Genomic DNA, 17,712 nt, shown 5'->3' with positions numbered 1-17,712 from the left:
ATTTGGCTGTTTTTGTGATTCTGATTTGAATTGGACGAAGCACAGACGGCTAAAATCTGTAATATGAGATTCATCTACAGACATCTGCCATGTGTCAAAAACAATCCCTGGAAGACTTTCAACAATCAATTCCGCACAGTTGCACACTATAAACAGTCAAACACATCTAAGATGAGTGTTTTCAGTTTGCCACCGATCACACACACAGGGTGTTAGTCTTTAATAAACCCTTTGTACTCAGCTCCTCTCATTCATGACGACAGTTTGACAGGAAAGACCAACCACACACTCCCACGCCACACATCCCAGCCAACCACAACCCTCAAACACAAAAACAAAACAGGGATACCAGCATTACGACAGTTTTCCAAATCTGGCTGGGAGAGAGGGGATAATGAAAAGCCAAAGTTAACAGACATGAACTCAGAAACCACAAAAAGCCCAACGGTGCCAAGAACAACAACAACAAAAAAAACTCAAACAGGGTCTCACTCATTTATTTGTTAAAGAAAATGTTACAGTTTATACATTAACAACTAATTTCACTTGAAGGTGGATCTTGATTTTATAAAAACCGTGAAAAGATAAAGAGAAAGAGCAAGCTTTACTTGGGGGGACACAAGGAAAACGTGAATTACACAGGGATCTACGCCTCCCATAAGCCATCACTTAGCTAGTGTTCCCAACAAATTCAATCAATACCACTGTGGAGGTGAAAAAAACAACAAGAAACCAGAACAAGGGGGTAACTTTTCACTGAAACGCATCCACACGCAGTAAAGAGGATGTATGTGTGACCCAGGTGAGGATGCTGATCTCAGTGTTACACTGGAGAAACAATAATCAAGAGTTTGTGCAGCAGCCTGGTTTTGGTCGTCCACATGTGCGCGTACAGACTGGTCACTTTATTATAAGGACACATACAAGAGGGCGGAGCGCACAGAGGGGCTAAGAGGACATGAAGGAGAAAATAGAAAGAAAACAACAGTGTTGGAAGGACAGCGTACAAACACTAACCATCAGACTGGGGGGGTTCGCTGTGTTTCTTATTTGATTTGATTTTTTGTACAAGGGGAGTTTCAGAGCAGTAAACCATGTTTCCTGCACCCAGTCAAAACAGTTGGTGCCACTAGAAGGGGGTGTGTGTGTGTGTGTGTGTGTGTGTGTGTGTGTGTGGCGATCAGCCACTTTGTGTGTGTGTGTGTGTGTGTGTGAGAGAGATGATCAGCCACTATCCACTTTTACCGGTATCCGGGGCCTGGCTGAGTGTAGCCCTGACCATAAGGGGGGCGGTTTGCGGGCATATGGGTTAGCAGCTCCAGGTGGGGGGGTCACCGTGCTGCCTGGAGGTGGGGTGTATCCTGGGCGGGGTTTGGTACCCTGCGCCGGGCTGGGAGCTGGGCGCCAGGTTGTAGTTGGCAGGCTGGGAGGCCTGGGAGGTATAGTTTTGGGGAGGGAAGGCTCCTGGTGGGTATTGCTGGGCTCCCTGAGGTGGGTGGGGCTGCTGCTGGGCCCCCTGGAAGCCTGGGGCTGCGGCCGGTCCGGGGGCAGGAGCCTGGGAGGAGGGAGGCGCGTAGTTCTGGAACTGCTGCTGCGGCTGCGGCGGGCCGGGCTGAGGTGCTCCTGGCTGAGGGACTGTAACCTGCTGAGGAGGGGAGGGCGTCTCAGTAATTACCTCTATGGAGAAAAGATCCTTTTCTTTTCCACTGCTGCTCTTACCAGGGTACTGCATACCATACTGTTGCTGTGGTGGGCAGCGGGCTGCTGAGGCGGGTATCCACCTGGGGCCTGGTACTGCTGGTACACCTGACCTGAACACGGCACAGAGACAAAAAACATAAACTAACACTCTTTCTTATTCTCCTGTATGAGTCAAAGGGATGATATGAAGCAGAGCTATAAAAGAAAAGTCGTTTGATCGATGCTCTCTATCGGACGAACCAGTGATTGGATAAACCTGATGAGAATCCTTTTTGTGAAGCTGCATAAATTTGTTCAAATCACTGGAGCTACGATGGCTAATTTAAGGGAAATCAAGCCTCACTTACGACGGGGGAAAACACCGTCTGAAAGCTTCCAGGGGCCAGTTAGGACTGAGATGCAGGGGAATTATCCTGGAGCTGTGAGATCTGATCTGGCAGAATGTGTTCAGGTCAGACTGCATTCCATCCTGAATGCTAACTGGAGGCATTTACAAGGTTTTGGACTCGAGACACATGAGGTGCATTAAATGTAAATGTGATCTTTGTGTCTTCATGAAAACACCTGTGCACCTTAGAGGAATAACTGCTTCAGCACATGCAGCTGCAACGACTTTGATTTTATTTTGTTGATAAAAGGAATCCCTCTGTGGCACGTTGCAGCGAGAACTGGCTTGGAGCTAGAGAGCAGCATGGTGCAGGTGCCCGAGTAGACACAAACAACAAGAGAAGCATGTGATCATTCTCACAACTGCAGCCCGCGTGTGTACACACACAGATATTCAAAACTCCACAGGCGGCGTTCTCCACACACACAAGTCTACGTTTGCAGACAGCCACTTCCTGCCTGCACTTTTTTAAACAATGACTTCACCAGTCCACACTGACTGCGTGCACATGTGGAGGCTGACTGCCATCGTCTCTCATGTCATGGCAGAGTTGTGCCTGAAAACACTTTAAAGGATTCTGAGACCCACCGATGCCCACAAGTGACATTTTCAATGTCTTTTCAATTCTTGTATTTAAAATCAGTCAAACCGTAGGAAACTTCCTTTTACTCTCATTAAATACAGACACGTGTGTAGAAAATTATGAAATTCATTCATTTCATTTTCTATTCTTGGTTTTACACAAGGAGCACAATCAAGTGATATACTTGGGAAGTTGAAAATTAAATATTATTAAGTTATTTGTCGCAATGAACAGCCAACGTTTGCCAGTGTCGACTGACAAGTCAGTAATAAAGGCTGTTCTTACTTTTTAAAAAAATGAAACCTTAATTAGCTCTCAAAGACCAAAGACTTAGTCTGATCTCTGTTAATAAGGCTCAAATCGCATTACTTGGTTTTCCAGCTCTAGTAAAGTTTGTGTCTCTGTATGTGTCTCTGGTTGGGAGAGCTTACACTGTGGTACTTACAACTCTGGGTAACGCTAAAAATGGGACTATAAACCTAGATCCTCAACCTCAGTCCAACATTTTAAAATTACAACTTCACAATCCTGACTTTCAATCCAGTGGTTCAGAATCTAGACAAACGCAGCACTTAGGTCACCAACAGGAAATTCACTTACTTTACTTAGATTAACGTTAAATATAAACTTTAAATAAATATATCACATATCATCCCAGAGGCTCACGCGCTAACCTCAGAAGCATAGCTGTGATGTGGCAACCATGTGTTATCTCACTGACAGCACGTTAAACATGAGCGCCACAGACTTTATTGTGTGAAAAGGCATGTGTGAAATTGGCTGCTTTTCATCCTCGGTCTGCAATCCATCAGGAGCGTTATGTAAGAGCTGCAGAGGGATGCGTGGCTGTTAAGACCCCCTTTGGGCTGAGGGGGGGGATCATTTTACAGTGTGGCCAAGAAGTCGGCCATCATCGTACTCCCAGGACAGGATCACCTACCCGCTGACAGAGCCACACGGCTCCAGCACAAAACAAAACACTAAACTATTTATTGGAGTAAAGCTGATCTTCAGACATGCCTTTATAAGGAAGCATGTGTACATGGCCCTGATTTTTAATAAACATTTCACATCGCATGCATCTGCCTAAGAGCATCACGCCCCAGTCTGATGTTAGTCTGTTGTTACAGATGCCTGTTTACAGTTTCTTTCTGCTCACAGATGTAACTTGTTGCCAAATGTCCGTCGGCATCTGACAGACAACAACTTGAAATCTTTACCATCTGCTTATGGATCTTGTTAGCGGCATTCTCATGGCAACAAGTAAACCTAAGCTTCCATTAAAGTGAGCTTTAGGCTGCCTGTAAAAGGCCACACATGTACAGCTGGCCTCTGATCTCATTAACTAGCCGTTACAAAATTCTTGTGCATCGAGGGGCTGCTGTGATTTGCCCGGGAGTCCTGATTATACTGACGGACTCAGAGACATACTGTGAGGACAAAGATCAAGGAAAGGTCAAAGCAATTAAGGAATTGTGGTTGACAAAATATTAGGAGCACCTCATTCCTTCTAATAGATCACATCATTGGCAGGAGCTGTACAATGTTATCTTCAATGCTGCAGGAATCCATCTGCTCCATCGGGTTCATGTGGCCTTCCTCTGCACACACAACGCCTGTGGCTGCACTCACATATGTTCACCACAGTCACCTCCGACAATAGGGAGAAGAGCGTAAGGCTGCACAGAGGACATACCTTCTCCCTGTTCCTATAGATTTGAGGAGATTCTGAACTTAATCTTTGCAGTTTCAGTTATAATTGTACAGGATGCATGGGGTATTTTTTTTATAGTGTATTGGTTTGTAATTTTATTCTATTCTGTTTAGACGTGTGATGATTTTGAACATAATACTTGATATTGATTTTTTTTGGGGTTGTGATTTTGCATGGTGTTTAACAGCCCAACTAGAGACAGGAGTTTAAAATTAGCTCTAGCTAGAACTCTATATGCATCACATCAGAATGTTTTGTCCCACTTTAAACCATGGATTTGTTCCTCTCAGTCTCATTGCAGAACTTCCCTCAAACAAGTAACAGAACTTTTAATTGCAACCAGACTAGAAGTCTGGTTGCAGAAGAAGTGTTTCTGTGTGTTCACCTATTAGGATCTCATCTGATATTAACAAGGCACGTGCACATGTGTCTCACCATCCATGGCCGCTGGGGCTCCCTGCTGTACTCCAGGATAGGGAGCCTGTGGCTGGGGAGGCAATCCTGGCTGTGGGGCGGCGGACGAGGAGGAAGCTATGCTGTCAGGAGTTCCTGAGCGTTCCTCTGCTGCAACTGCTGGCGGAGCTACAGATGGCAGAGAGAGAGGCAGACATGCTGGAGACAAGAATGCGTCTTTGTGAAGGCTAAAACTGAACTGAGACAAAAGCAGAAAAACAACAGCAAAATTTCACTAGTTCAGTACCTGGAGCCTGGTCCTCGCTCAGGCCAAAAGCTGAAATTACATTCTTGTTGACTTCATCCTGGTTTTTCAAGGGGTCAAAGGCTGACATGCTCGCTGCACTGACTGGGGTCGTATGTTTCACAGTGGGGTCCGCTGTCAGCAGCTTGCCTTCACGTCCATCCCACTGAGTCTAGTAACACAGCCAGAGGAATGTTTATGAAGAACATACAGTGATACACACATCCATTCACAATTACTCATTTCAAGCTAAGGGGCTAGAAATAAAAACTTTACTAGCTCACAGACGTGTTTCAATACAGTAACAAAGTACGAGTACATGATGACCACATGCTGCTGTTCAGTAAAAGTCAAGTCATGGAGGGAATAGTGTGTTTGGGTGTGAATGACCAAAAACAAACTAGATTGAACAGGAATGTGCGCAGAATATAATTTAAACTAATATTTGTTGCATGAGCCCAGCTAGAACTTCATATTACACTATTCCAATATTTACTGACTCTTCTAAACAGCCTCAGTCTGGAGCTAATATCCTTACGGGATACAGATCTTACGATTCTGCCAGTATGCGTAATATGAACAAGTGTTATTTATCGAGTAGGCTGTGAAACCTTCTGTCAGTGGGATTAGGAGACAAGATTTGTGTTGAAAAAAATTCTGTGCACACACATGCATTTAACCACATGAGCTGGAATATTCAACGTGGATTCATGTTTACTGCATCCAAAGTACATCTGGTTCATTTAGTTCTTTGTCTTACTTAATATCATACTTTTTTCCATCACCAAGCAGAGGTTATGCATTCACATGCTTAAACAATTAGAAGAGAGGTTGTGCACCACATGTCCTCAGGGAAATACTGAAGGAAGACAAGACATTTATTGAGAGCCGGAGAGGGCTAAAAGACATGAAACCAAGATCTCAACTCCCATGTCCCACACAAATTGTGTATCCCCTCAGAGAAGATACCAAAGGAGGGTGATGGAAAAAAAGCAGATAAAGGAGGGTGATGGAAAAAAAGCAGATATATGATAGTAGTCCCTAACTCGCGGAATTTAAACAAATGAACTGTAGAAATCTGACACGAAGCTGAACGTCACCTACTGGGTTCTTTGGCTCTCTGAAGATGTCTTTTGGCGCGTTTCCACTACATGGTTCCAGCACGGCTCAACTGGCCTCATCTCGACACGACCTAGCTTTTTTGTTTTTACTCTGTGGCGATAGTACCTGGTAGTTTTTTTCAGAACCTTGCCCAGCGAGGTTCCAAACAAACTGAGCTAAACTTATGACATCACAGAGTGCCGGCCTCTGATTGATCACTAATAGAAAGGGCCGATCCAAGCACTACCTTCGACTGAAGAATGTACCGGCAGTTTTACTGGCTAACCCAACCAAGGCAATACAATTCTTTATTCCTCATCGCATGCTCATTTAACATGGATGATGTGCGCAAAACATACAGTGTGGTCTGCTAATGAAGTCCAGACGGTGTGTGTGTCTTAATTGTCTGGTTAAAACGTTTATTATAAGAGCTGGACAGAGTGAACCGCAGCGCAGAGCAAAGTTCCATGTCAGAGATCGTGTCAGCAATCATGTGCTGCTTCGTGTCTTTTCTCGACTCTGTCTGGGACGAAAATCCACAAACTGAGAAACGAACTAATCATCTCTCTTCCATCGTACATTGATTATATGTTTGTGTTGCATATAAAACGCCATCATAGCAGTGTCGCACAGCCAACGCTCTGACGTCAGCACTCACAAAGTACTAACGTGGAATGGAAATAAATAAATTCACGACTCATATTAGGTTCTAATTTGAAGGTGTGAATTACCCTGTACTGGTATAATTATGTAGTTACCATACACCAGAGATCCACTGTTACCCCGTGCAAATGAGCTGTTTTAATGTAAATAAAAACTTAAACACAAAGAAATGCGCCTCTATGCAACCAAACCGAGGAGAGACAAGTTGAGGTGAACCGAGCTATGCTGGAAGTGTTTAGTGGAAAAGCGCCATAAGTATGTGTGAATGTGTGCCTCTTACCACTGTCCGGGCGGGCGGTAGCAGCTAGACCGGGTTCTGTTGGGGGTTCCAGGCTATCCAGGAGGTTGTTGACTTTATTCCTGAGCTCAATGAGCTCCCTACGTAGGTACTTCACCTGACTGGACTCCAAAGGCCGTGGCTGACCATTGACTGTAGATAACAACACATGAAAAAAAAAGGGGTGCGAGTTGTACAATTCTAAAAGATTCTTAATAATGTGAGTCGTACATCTTACATCTGTGTGATAGACAAAACTCAAGTCCAAATGCTTTTACAGAATAGGAGTCCAACCTACTTGGACATTGCTACCAAAACACCAGATTGTGGCACAATGTTTGAGTTATATATCATCCATCCATGAATCTGCAATGTCACTCTGTGTTGTTCACACGATCAGAAGGGATATTATGAACAGCAGTTTACTGGACAGTTCTAATGGGCAATAAACTGACTTGTAAGTACTCATGGCTCTGCACTCTGCTTAAGGGCTTACAAGAATCATCTATCACATAGGGCATACTGGCATTCAGGACAACATCCAGACTGACACAGAAAGCTTCATCACCCCCGAAGCTATCAATTTAACAAATATTGAACTTTAAACTGATGTTGCAAGTGTGTCTGAGCCTATATTTATTTATTAAAGTGAAAATAATCACAACGGCTTTGTTATTACACTTTCACACTCCCTCTCTCTTAAACATGATAAACTGGTGAAACTTTAGCATTTCTTTTTTATGATTAATGATGTAGGGTGGTGTTGCTAAGCGACTGTGACTTTTAAATAATTCCACTAAATGTCCCAATGTCCCAGTGAAAACTGACTCTGTAGTAAAATTTCCATTCCCAAAAAAAAAGAGAATGGAGACTGTCAGACATTCCTTTCTCACATAAGTGTCACTGTTCGGCTGGATAATGCTGAACAGAGGTGCACTGGGTCAGCAGGCGCTGCGCTGACACTGGCCACCATAAGGACTCCATCTACTCTAGCTCGCTTTGAACCAACACATGCAGGAGAGTATCAACTCCACGTGAGGTTGTGACATGTGATGATGAGCCATGGCTCCGCTTTGATTTGGAAGGAAGCCAAATGTTTTCAGAAGAACAAAAACAAAACCAACTTACAGGTCCCTGGCTAATAGCAGCAACTAGATGACAGATTGAATGGAAGCAGAGCCCAGCAAACATACGCACACCATGGTGTCATTACTGTTGTTGTTTTTTTCATGGTCCACGTGCGTAGTTATGAGACACGTTTTTCATAACTGATGGAAATGTTTCACAATTAATTAACATGCAATTGCAATATAACTAAACTCCTGCTGCAGTTTCACTCCTGGCAGGATGACACTGGCAAATACTCATTATAAGCACATTTGTTCGATAAAATTAATCATGAGCAATGAATTTGTGCTGTTTGCCTTCTTCAGTTTAACGCTAAAAAATTACTTTCTGTCAACAAACACATAAGATTAGCCATTAGGACAATTTAACCGGAGAATAAACCTTGTGCTATTGTTAATTCATGTCTGGAAAAGCTCTTATTTCAAACACTGTAGCTGTGTGTGTATGACATGCAGATGCGGGGATCAGGAAACAAAACATTTTTTAAATTCCCTTTCAGCCAGTGATTAAATAATACAAGCAAAGTACTGCATGCAAATAGTCTCGTAAAAGCCCTTATGTGAAAACAACCTTATGCAATATGTCCATGTACTTCCAACTCCTTATTTGGAAAATGTCATTGATTCTTCCAACAAAAATGTTACATTACACAGCTACAGAAGTGATGAATTATTGTGAACTGCTTAACATAAACAATAACTTTGATGAAAATATCCATTTTATGCCTGTCAAATTGTCTGCTGAGCCAGCTCTAGGAGAAAAATTCCAACCCCAAATCAGGAATAAGAGAGTGCAGACAGCTTATAGTGGAACAAAGAGAAAACGTGTGTTGTTGTGTTAAGCCTAGGCTGTGCTGCCCTCCAGTGACAGGATGCTGTAAGTGATTTTTTCCCCTTTATTACAGCTCAAGTGACAGATGTTCATCTACAGTGTGTGGTGACAAAACGAACACTTCAATAACCCTTCTTCCAGTTTGGGATTTCCTAAAGCAAAATTCATGTGCAGAAAAGAAATGCTTTGACGTACCAAACAAAGTCAGCTTGAGTATTCTACTGCACTGGATGGCGAAGGAGAGGTCAGAGCTGTCAAAGATGGTAATGAGGTCATCATCTACCAAAATAGGGAGGAAAAAAGAAGGCTGATGAGTCACTGACCAGAAATGTATCCCTACTTAAAAAAAGACAAGAATGACATGATTAAGTGCTTTGATGACTCATAACCAGTTCACAATCAATGTAAGGGTCAAAGAAAAGATGGCCTTCACATATTTACATCTTTTATGGTAGAGCCAGGACTCACCTTCGTCCTTGTATTTGATAGTAACTTCATCATTACTCTGCAGCTTGCCTCTGAAAACACGTTGCATCATAAGCACCAGCTCATCGTACGTAATGTCTTCATTATGGATAGGGATACGTCTGATGTCATCGCCCAACTGGGCTTTGATGATGAGCTTCCCGCTCAGGTCCAGCTGGCCATTCATTGTGCCGTCCGAACTCTTCTGCTCCAACCACTTAAAAGGGAGAAGAAACAGGGAGGAAGAGCATTTAAGACCTGGCCTGTTTTCCCAGCTTTTTTTTTCTTGATGTTGTGGTCAATTAAAATGCAGTAGAGCCTTTATTTCTGACACTACAGTGACGTAAAATAGCTTAGCTCTGCAAGCAGGATGGTAAACTAAAGTGTAAATACAAATATAGGTTATGACTGATTAAGATCATTTCTAATCCTCTAAGAGTAGCTGTGGATGTGGATATAAACTGTATTCAATATTTGCATGTCTCACTATTTAAATAAAGAGTGATAATACATTTCACCAAAGCAGTCACGTGCTGCATCACTAAATATAGATAGATATATAGATAGATAAATAGATAGATCCTTTCTGTGAGAAATTCATACTACTAGGACTGACGACTACTACACGACTAGGTCTGACTTAACAGTATCATTTACACATCATGACAAACATAATGAATATTTTTGTTTGAAACAGGGAAAATAATCACTATCATTTTTTTAAATATCACACATCACATCACATTTATTTTGGAGTTTTACTGTTTAACTAGCAACCTGCACCAGTGGGACGGTTTAATCATGGTGACAGTGAGAAGTTAATTCAATCAATGCTAGTTACAATACAACACAGATCCCCTGTAATTACATGGTCCAAAGGTTTAGCATCACTAAGTGAGGTGGCAAAGACTCATCTGATATATCCTGACAGACTTTGACCCAAAATACAAGTCAACGTGTTCATTCCATACATATCCACTACTTACTGGGTCGGTTGTAACGGTTGTAAGTTGTGAACGTTTTTTTAATTCTGTCACATTTTATACGGTCCTGTTAGCAGTTATTTTTGGCATTGGGTGAAATGAATGATGTGTAATAATGTGTGCACAGTCCACAAGTCGACCGACCATGATGTGCCAATCTGGACAATATACCATTGTGAATTTAATTCCAGGATTGCGGAGGCTTTGTACATCCTGGCCAGATGAATAATTGGCTGGATGCTAGGGATTGCGGGCTAGCTAACGTTTAACGTTTGGCAAAGCAACAACAATTTACATTTACATTTGCGTATCATATCGACAATAGAATTTGAGAGATGTGTCACTGTATCTAAAAAAAACACCATTAAATGCTTTAGTCACAAACATGTAATGGATTTGTTAAGTCATCTGTCAGTGACTCATACGCCATCTGATTTAGTTAATGCTAAAGTTTACTAGGCCGAGTTACTGCTACGTCAACAATGTCAGTACAAAGTTTAAAAAAACGTGTACAACACACAATGAATAGAGTAAATAACTCGTTGTATACTGTTAGCAAAAATTATACAAACTAATTAAGAAAAGAACTCTGTGGGCAAAATAGTTGTTCTGTGTTAGCCAAGATAACTTAGTCATGGCTTCGTTAAATAAACAATCAAAGAATTGTAACATTAACCATCGTTTTAAAGCAGCCTTGCAAAAACCCTCGGTTCATTACAATAGCTTTGGCCGTTGTATAGGTATTTCTTTTTGTGATAATGTCATATGCGATCCCAACACCTGTCGGCCGAGCTAGCTTAGCGTTAGCTGAACCTGTAGCATTAGCCGGCTAACTAGTTAGCTAGCTAGCTTGATCATTCAAACACATACTGAAAAGAAAATGGTATATTGTTAAAACAAAATCATAATGTGATTCGACTCTGAACCCAGAAAATCGTTTTACCTGAATCCGACGACTTGACCCCGCTGTATTTCACAGGTTCCACAAACCGTGAAAACGAACTGTTTGTTAGCCTAGCTAGACCTGAGTGCCAGCATCAGGAAGTGTCCTTCCTTCCTCTCGACTGTCAACGTCAACCAGTACGTGGCATTCACTGCGCGCATGCGCATTGAATCTGCAGTTGGGCTTGATTAAACATGATCAAAGATGTGAACAAGGTTGAGAGCAAACCTTTTTATTTTTTAAAGGTCATTCGTCAGTGCATAATCTCACAGCAGGGTATTAAACTGTGAATACCAGACAACTCAGTAGAACATGATGTCATTGGAATTTCCACCTTTTGTTCAATGAAGTTGAAGACAGTCTGCAGCAGAAGCAAACTTCTGTTGCTATAACCAGCAACTTACAAGAAAAATGTGCATGTTACACGAGGTTCATGTCTTTGTCTTCTACAGTTGTTAAAATATGACAACACCATGGCCCTCTTTCTTTATTTTTCAGATTCAGTTCAGATTCTCTGATGAACTGCATATAAAATGATTGAATGACCCACTTAGTTTACTTTCTTAGTACTGCTCATTTCCTGAATACCTTTGGCATCCTGTATTATCTGTTCACATACATACTTAAAGACAGAGCCGCTCACTACTCTTTTTTCCATGATTATTTCTTTTTCTTCTCCTGAGTGGTATTAAACCATGAGTCTAAAAGTTTTTTCATGTAATATAACTGCCATGCATGTACTTGAACAGCAACCACCATGACAAGGTACATAACAGTCACTGCAGAGAAGCCGAAAATGAAGCGATAGGCTTTTCCATGGCGGTAAAGCTGCTGCGCCACAGGGAACATCTCCATTCCACCATAAATGAGAGGAGCCACAGAGAACAGCCCTGCGCTGATCATGGACAGGACCAGGTAACTGATATTGTTCTTTGGAAGTGACAGACTGCTGAAGAGCAGCGGCAGGAGGCTGAGCAGGTAGGGGTACTCCCACTGATATGGCTTGGACACTGTGTCATGTGACACAAGGTTGAAGTGACTGACAGTTACTTGTGCAGCCACCAGGAGCCAAACGAGAAGATGGACCAAGTTTAACTTCCGCACCTCCGACTTCAAGGAAGCGCTGCAAAATGAATGACAGGTTGCATTAAGCCAGAAGTCCAGGTTGCTATTTGGTGAGAATATAAATACATCAAACACATGTTACTTGCCTCATTTGGTACTGTGGCACCTTCTCCCTGTGTTTGAATTCAATTCCATTGGTACCAGCAGGTCTTGGGCCAGCGCGTGATTTCATGTTGAAGGGAAACTACACACACAACACAAAGCAAGTCATTGTGTATAAAATCTAACAAAAATGTGATGGCAACCGAGGATACTTCATTATAATTGATTTCCTGATTTCCACAGAGTTGCTGTAATATCAGAGAACAGGGAAAGATGGAAATTGAAAGGAGAAGAAGAAGCTGTGATATCTTTAAGTGAACGCTGACTGATCAGAAAATAATAACAGTATATTCAATTTAGAGATTATTCTTTCTATGTCATTTACACTGGAAAAATACAAGTGTTTTCTTTCACATTCAGCATCTTTCTGTGTAGGTGCACTTCCCCCACAGTTAGTCTGTAGTCTTTAGCAGACTAAACCTCTGGATGAGAGTCAGTTTCTAGATTTGTAGATCATCAGTAACGGCTGTAATAAGCACATGTCAAATAATATATTGTTTTTGCAGCAGGTGACCGAAGTTGTAAACAGATCATTTTGAGACAGATACATGGGGAAGATTCGAGGTAAACCGGTTAGCTGCCGCTGCTAACGAAACTAAATCACATTAGCTAAGTACACATGACGTGCTAAGCTAACGTCATTTCATTGTCGTCGGTCGAGTGTGACATCGTGCAGTAATCAAATTATGAACAATACTCACCACTACGTTTTTTTACACGTTGCTCTGCTTGAAGATCGAGGGTGAAGTCGCTTCGACAAAGAATGGGATCAATGGATTCTGGTTACAGCTGCGCGCATGCGCATACTGTCCGTTCGAAAGCCATCTCACCGCAGCATCAGCAGCATCTGTCCTCCCTGCACGGGACCAGCTGTTGCCATGACGCCCATTCACAGCTTGATGGGGGAGAGAAGCTGAGCCAGAAGCGAAAAGCAGTACCGTTTTTCCCCGCTTTCCTTCCTTCTTTATATCTTTTAATAAATTTCACGTCTCACCATTGACTTCTTACGCAGTGCTGTTATGTTTTTAAATATTCACACATTTTCTCACCTTCTTTATTCACTCTCTGTATTGTGTGTGATATGTGTCCATCTTTGTCATGTCTTATGTTTTACTGCATTACTTTTGAAATAAATGTGACTTTCTTGAAGGCTGATTCATTTTTTTCTGAGGTTTGGAAGTTGGGATTGATTCCTCTTAGACTACAAATAGAGAACAAGAAAGAAGAATGTAACAGTATTTTTTTCATACATCAGTAGCAGTTTCATACAACTGCTGCATTGACGAAAACAGAAGTAAATGTCAGTTTTTTAATTAACACATTTTATTTAGAAAAAACACAGACAAAGTAACAAATGTGAAACATTAAGACACAAGCTCTTGGTTACAGTGACAACATTACCATCATGTTTACAAGTAGAAAATATCTATAGTTTCCATTTTTAAGTGTTCTTACTGCTGGAAAAATAGTTACTTTCTCTGATGAAAAAGGAATGCTCAGCGGTCAAAATAATAAATTATTGACATTGTTATAAAATGCTGCCGTCTACAATAAGTACTCATTTACACTCTACTATCTCACAAACCAGCTTGTATCCTGATAAAGTTTACTTGTGGAACTAAACTGACTTCTGCAGGCTTGAATGATTTATGTAGTCTCATTCAATTCATGGTTTACTTTTTCAATCTATGACACCCATATATGTGTAATTATACTGGCAGTACAATGATAACCTGATTATATATTGTATGAATCAAATTCAAAATGTTACAGTAATAAAATATAATCAGTTAGATTAGCAGTCAAGCTTTGTGGCAGAAATTCTGTGCATTGAGGATATTTTTTGCATACTGTGACATGAAATACAAGGAGTGGTTTTCAGAACTCTGGGCAAAATACTGTTTTGTTTTTTTCCCTTTGTGATTTACATACATGATTTCTCTGCAGAACAATTACACCCATAAACCTACACAGTTTATTTGCCCATTATTCTCACTATATATATTAGAATTCCTGCAACATCACAGCATGTGGAAGAAATTTCACGAGTGTGGTTTGTGCTGGAATAAAATAATACATTATCCAAATCCAGGCAATATGACCAGAAATGATTTTATTTAGCTGATCAGTAATCTGTGCTGATATAAGTATTTTATAATCCTGCTATTATCCACATAGGCGAGAACTGTATTTACACAAAGGTTTGCATGAAGAAAAACATTTCCTACCAAAGTGAATATGTCTTCATGTGTTCTATATTTCACATTCTTCACCGCATGGGGTAGCTGCCAGTTTGGAACGAGGTGCAGAGATACTGCGTTGACAGTCTTACTTGAATATTATATTCCTTGGCATACTTCACATCACATGCCACATTTATGGGTTAATACTGTAATTGCAAATTTCACTCTTGTGATTTTTGACCAATAATGGAAAATCTAAAGCAATCTTTTAGGTATAAAGTATGAAATTATATACTTACTTTCTCATTCCTCAGACCGTCTTTGAGATATCTAACCTGACCTCCCATCTTTGACAAAATCAACAAAGAATTGTTCTACCTATAAGATCCCTCAGTCAAGTTTAATTTTTGGTCATGTTATTGGCCGCACAATAATGTACTCCCAATTCACTCTGGTCAAAGATTTTCTCTTACATTGGGTACAGCAAATACCCAGAGAAAGAGGAGTGCACATACTGCCCAGCATAAAGTCCTGCAGCCTGATCTGAGGGCAGCTGAATGTAAACAGTGTCCCCGGGTTGCAGAGGTAATACTGCACTCCCTGATGCTTGGTCTAGGTACCCCTTCTTGTATTCATCATATGTATACATCACTGGCTCGTCGTTCTTCATCAAAGCAACCCACACATTGGCTCCTTTGCAATGAATGTGGTAAGAAAAGTAATAAATGCCAGGGATGTCACAGGTGAAGATTCCTGTTTGCGGGTTGTAGTTTTGGCGGCCATTGTACAAAAGCTTCTCAAATACCACTGGAGTTCCCACGGGTGGAAATGGTGTTGTTGCTACAGCTGTAAATGCTGGCATTTCCAACCCATTAGCACCTAGAACTTCAGCCCCATTGCCTCCATACTGGCTCTTCTTGCCATAACCACCAGCCTTAACACCATCTAATCCAGGGCCCATCTGCGAGAGCACTCCAGCCATGTCAGGAGACATACCTGGCATTCCAGGTGGGCCTGGTGGTCCAGGAGGGCCAGGTGGACCATTTTGACCAGGGGGGCCCTGATGGGCCCTCTTTGCCTGGGGGTCCTATTGGGCCAGGAACACCTGGATTCCCTTCACCTGAAATGCCTGGTGGACCAGGTGGGCCACTATCTCCTTTTGGCCCAGGAAGACCAGTGGGCCCAATTGGACCTGCTGCACCATCCATTCCGGGGATTCCTTTAGGACCTTGAGGTCCTACTTCACCAGGCAATCCTCCTTGTCCTTTTGGCCCAGGAAGTCCCGAAGGACCAGGAGGGCCAGGTAGACCTTTATGTCCATTGTCTCCTTTGGCACCAGTTGGTCCTTGTGGACCTCTTGGCCCTGGCTCTCCAACCCCTCCAGACAAACCATCTTTACCAGGGATCCCAGGTGGACCAGCTTCACCCTGAGCGCCATCAAGCCCTTTCGGCCCTCCTTCACCACAGTCTCCTTTAGGACCAGGCATGCCTAAACCTCCAGGAGTTCCCATTGGTCCAGGAGGGCCTGGTGGACCATTTGGTCCAGGGGGTCCAAGCATACCTGGTAGGCCTCCGTGACCCTTTTCTCCTTTTGGTCCTGGAGGTCCAGGTGGTCCACCCATACCTTTATCACCCTTTGGTCCAGGGAGTCCTGGTTTACCGAACCCAGGTAGTCCTGGCTTTCCAGGCAAACCTGGTGGTCCAGGGTGACCCTTAGCACCTGGCATGCCTGGCTGTCCAGGCAAGCCATTTTGACCTGGTTTTCCTTGACCAGGTAGACCTGGTGGGCCAGGCTTTCCTCCTTCACCTGATAGACCCGCTGGCCCTTTTTCTCCAGGATGTCCTTTCTCTCCAGGTGGTCCTTGTGGCCCTGGAATCCCATTCAGCCCTGGTTTGCCAAAACCAGGCAACCCTCTTGGGCCAGCAGGCCCAGGGGGCCCTGGCAGTCCTTTGTGACCAGGCTGTCCAGGTTGTCCCATTCCTTTGTCTCCTTTGGGTCCAGGTAATCCTGGTAATCCTGGCAGACCTTTGTGACCTGGTTCTCCTTTAGGCCCTGGCTGTCCAGGCAATCCCTGTACACCTGGTTTACCTATTCCTGGTAACCCAGGTGGTCCTGGTAGACCCTTAGATCCTGGCTGTCCAGCTGGTCCTTCCTCACCCCTTGGACCCATTTCTCCTTGTGGTCCAACCTCTCCATTTCCTCCTGGCTTGCCTTGCAGTCCTGGCAAACCTGGCTTGCCAACTGCAGGCTCTCCTGGTGGACCAGGTGGCCCAGGTGGACCTGCAGGTCCTGGCTGTCCATTTCCTGAAGGTCCTGGAGGTCCTGGAGGTCCTTCGGGTCCAGGTGGTCCAACTGGGCCTGGTTCTCCTTGGGGAATTCCTTCAGCACCACTAGGGATTGTTTGACCTGTGAGCAATAATGCACTTGTATTCACCAAGAATAATGATTCCAATTTATTATTTACATACATACATACATAATAGCATACATAATGGACTAAAATCTTCCCATACATATACTTTTCTGCATCCCTGACAAAACAGTAGAAGCAATATATTACCTCATTCCTTTGACACAAACATTTGTGCACATTCTGTGTTTTGGCGGTCATATATATTTTTTTCAGACTAAATTGTATTTGATCTGGGGAGATTTCTTGCTCATGTTATATAAAAATAAAAAAAAAATTCTCACCTTTGTCTTGTCTGCCATTATAGTTGCCCCCTTTACGAGCCTTTTCATTGCCCTTGTGCATTGGCATCTGGGGGAGTTCCTTCCTGTAGTGGGGGTACTGCATGTAGGGTGTCTCTTTCCCAAGGTACTGTTG

At 42.7% G+C, this 17,712-nt stretch overlaps 3 protein-coding genes across 3 annotated transcripts; all 3 read right to left on the bottom strand.

Annotated features, from left to right (window-relative positions):
- Window positions 1–1,241: 1,241 nt before the first annotated feature.
- Window positions 1,242–9,735, bottom strand: TFG (trafficking from ER to golgi regulator). Its single transcript, XM_078623175.1, is given in 11 exon segments — window positions 1,242–1,295; window positions 1,297–1,371; window positions 1,373–1,623; window positions 1,714–1,758; window positions 1,761–1,811; window positions 4,822–4,968; window positions 5,087–5,249; window positions 6,544–6,551; window positions 7,131–7,277; window positions 9,279–9,362; window positions 9,552–9,735. Coding segments are annotated over 11 exon segments (1,209 nt in total).
- A 2,399-nt stretch (window positions 9,736–12,134) lies between these two features.
- Window positions 12,135–12,771, bottom strand: JAGN1 (jagunal vesicle mediated transporter 1). The gene is made up of 2 exons (XM_078623176.1): window positions 12,686–12,771; window positions 12,135–12,597 (listed from the first exon to the last, which is right to left on the bottom strand). Exons 1-2 carry the CDS (start codon window positions 12,769–12,771, stop codon window positions 12,135–12,137), a joined length of 549 nt encoding a protein of 182 aa, XP_078479302.1.
- Window positions 12,772–15,353: 2,582 nt separating this feature from the next.
- Window positions 15,354–17,703, bottom strand: COL8A1 (collagen type VIII alpha 1 chain; the record flags this gene model as incomplete). The annotated part of the gene is given in 3 exon segments (XM_078623174.1): window positions 15,354–15,944; window positions 15,946–17,291; window positions 17,616–17,703. Coding segments are annotated over 3 exon segments (2,025 nt in total), but the record flags the coding sequence as incomplete, so codon positions are not given.
- Between the last annotated feature and the right edge of the window lie 9 nt (window positions 17,704–17,712).

Source organism: Lampetra planeri, unplaced genomic scaffold (genome assembly GCF_965212315.1).
Source record: "Lampetra planeri unplaced genomic scaffold, kcLamPlan1.2.h2 scaffold_2035, whole genome shotgun sequence".
NCBI lineage: Eukaryota > Metazoa > Chordata > Hyperoartia > Petromyzontiformes > Petromyzontidae > Lampetra > Lampetra planeri.
The sequence above is the reverse complement of the archived record's forward strand: the minus strand, read 5'-3'. Positions and strand labels throughout refer to the sequence as shown.

What these genes read in the sequence shown, in the direction of transcription:
- JAGN1 (XM_078623176.1), bottom strand. Translation starts at nt 12,771, where the DNA reads ATGAAATCACGCGCTGGCCCAAGACCTGCTGGTACCAATGGAATTGAA. An exon ending in GTGCCACAGTACCAAATGAG is followed by an intron (nt 12,598 to 12,685) that starts GCAAGTAACATG and finishes TTCATTTTGCAG; the next exon opens with CGCTTCCTTGAAGTCGGAGG.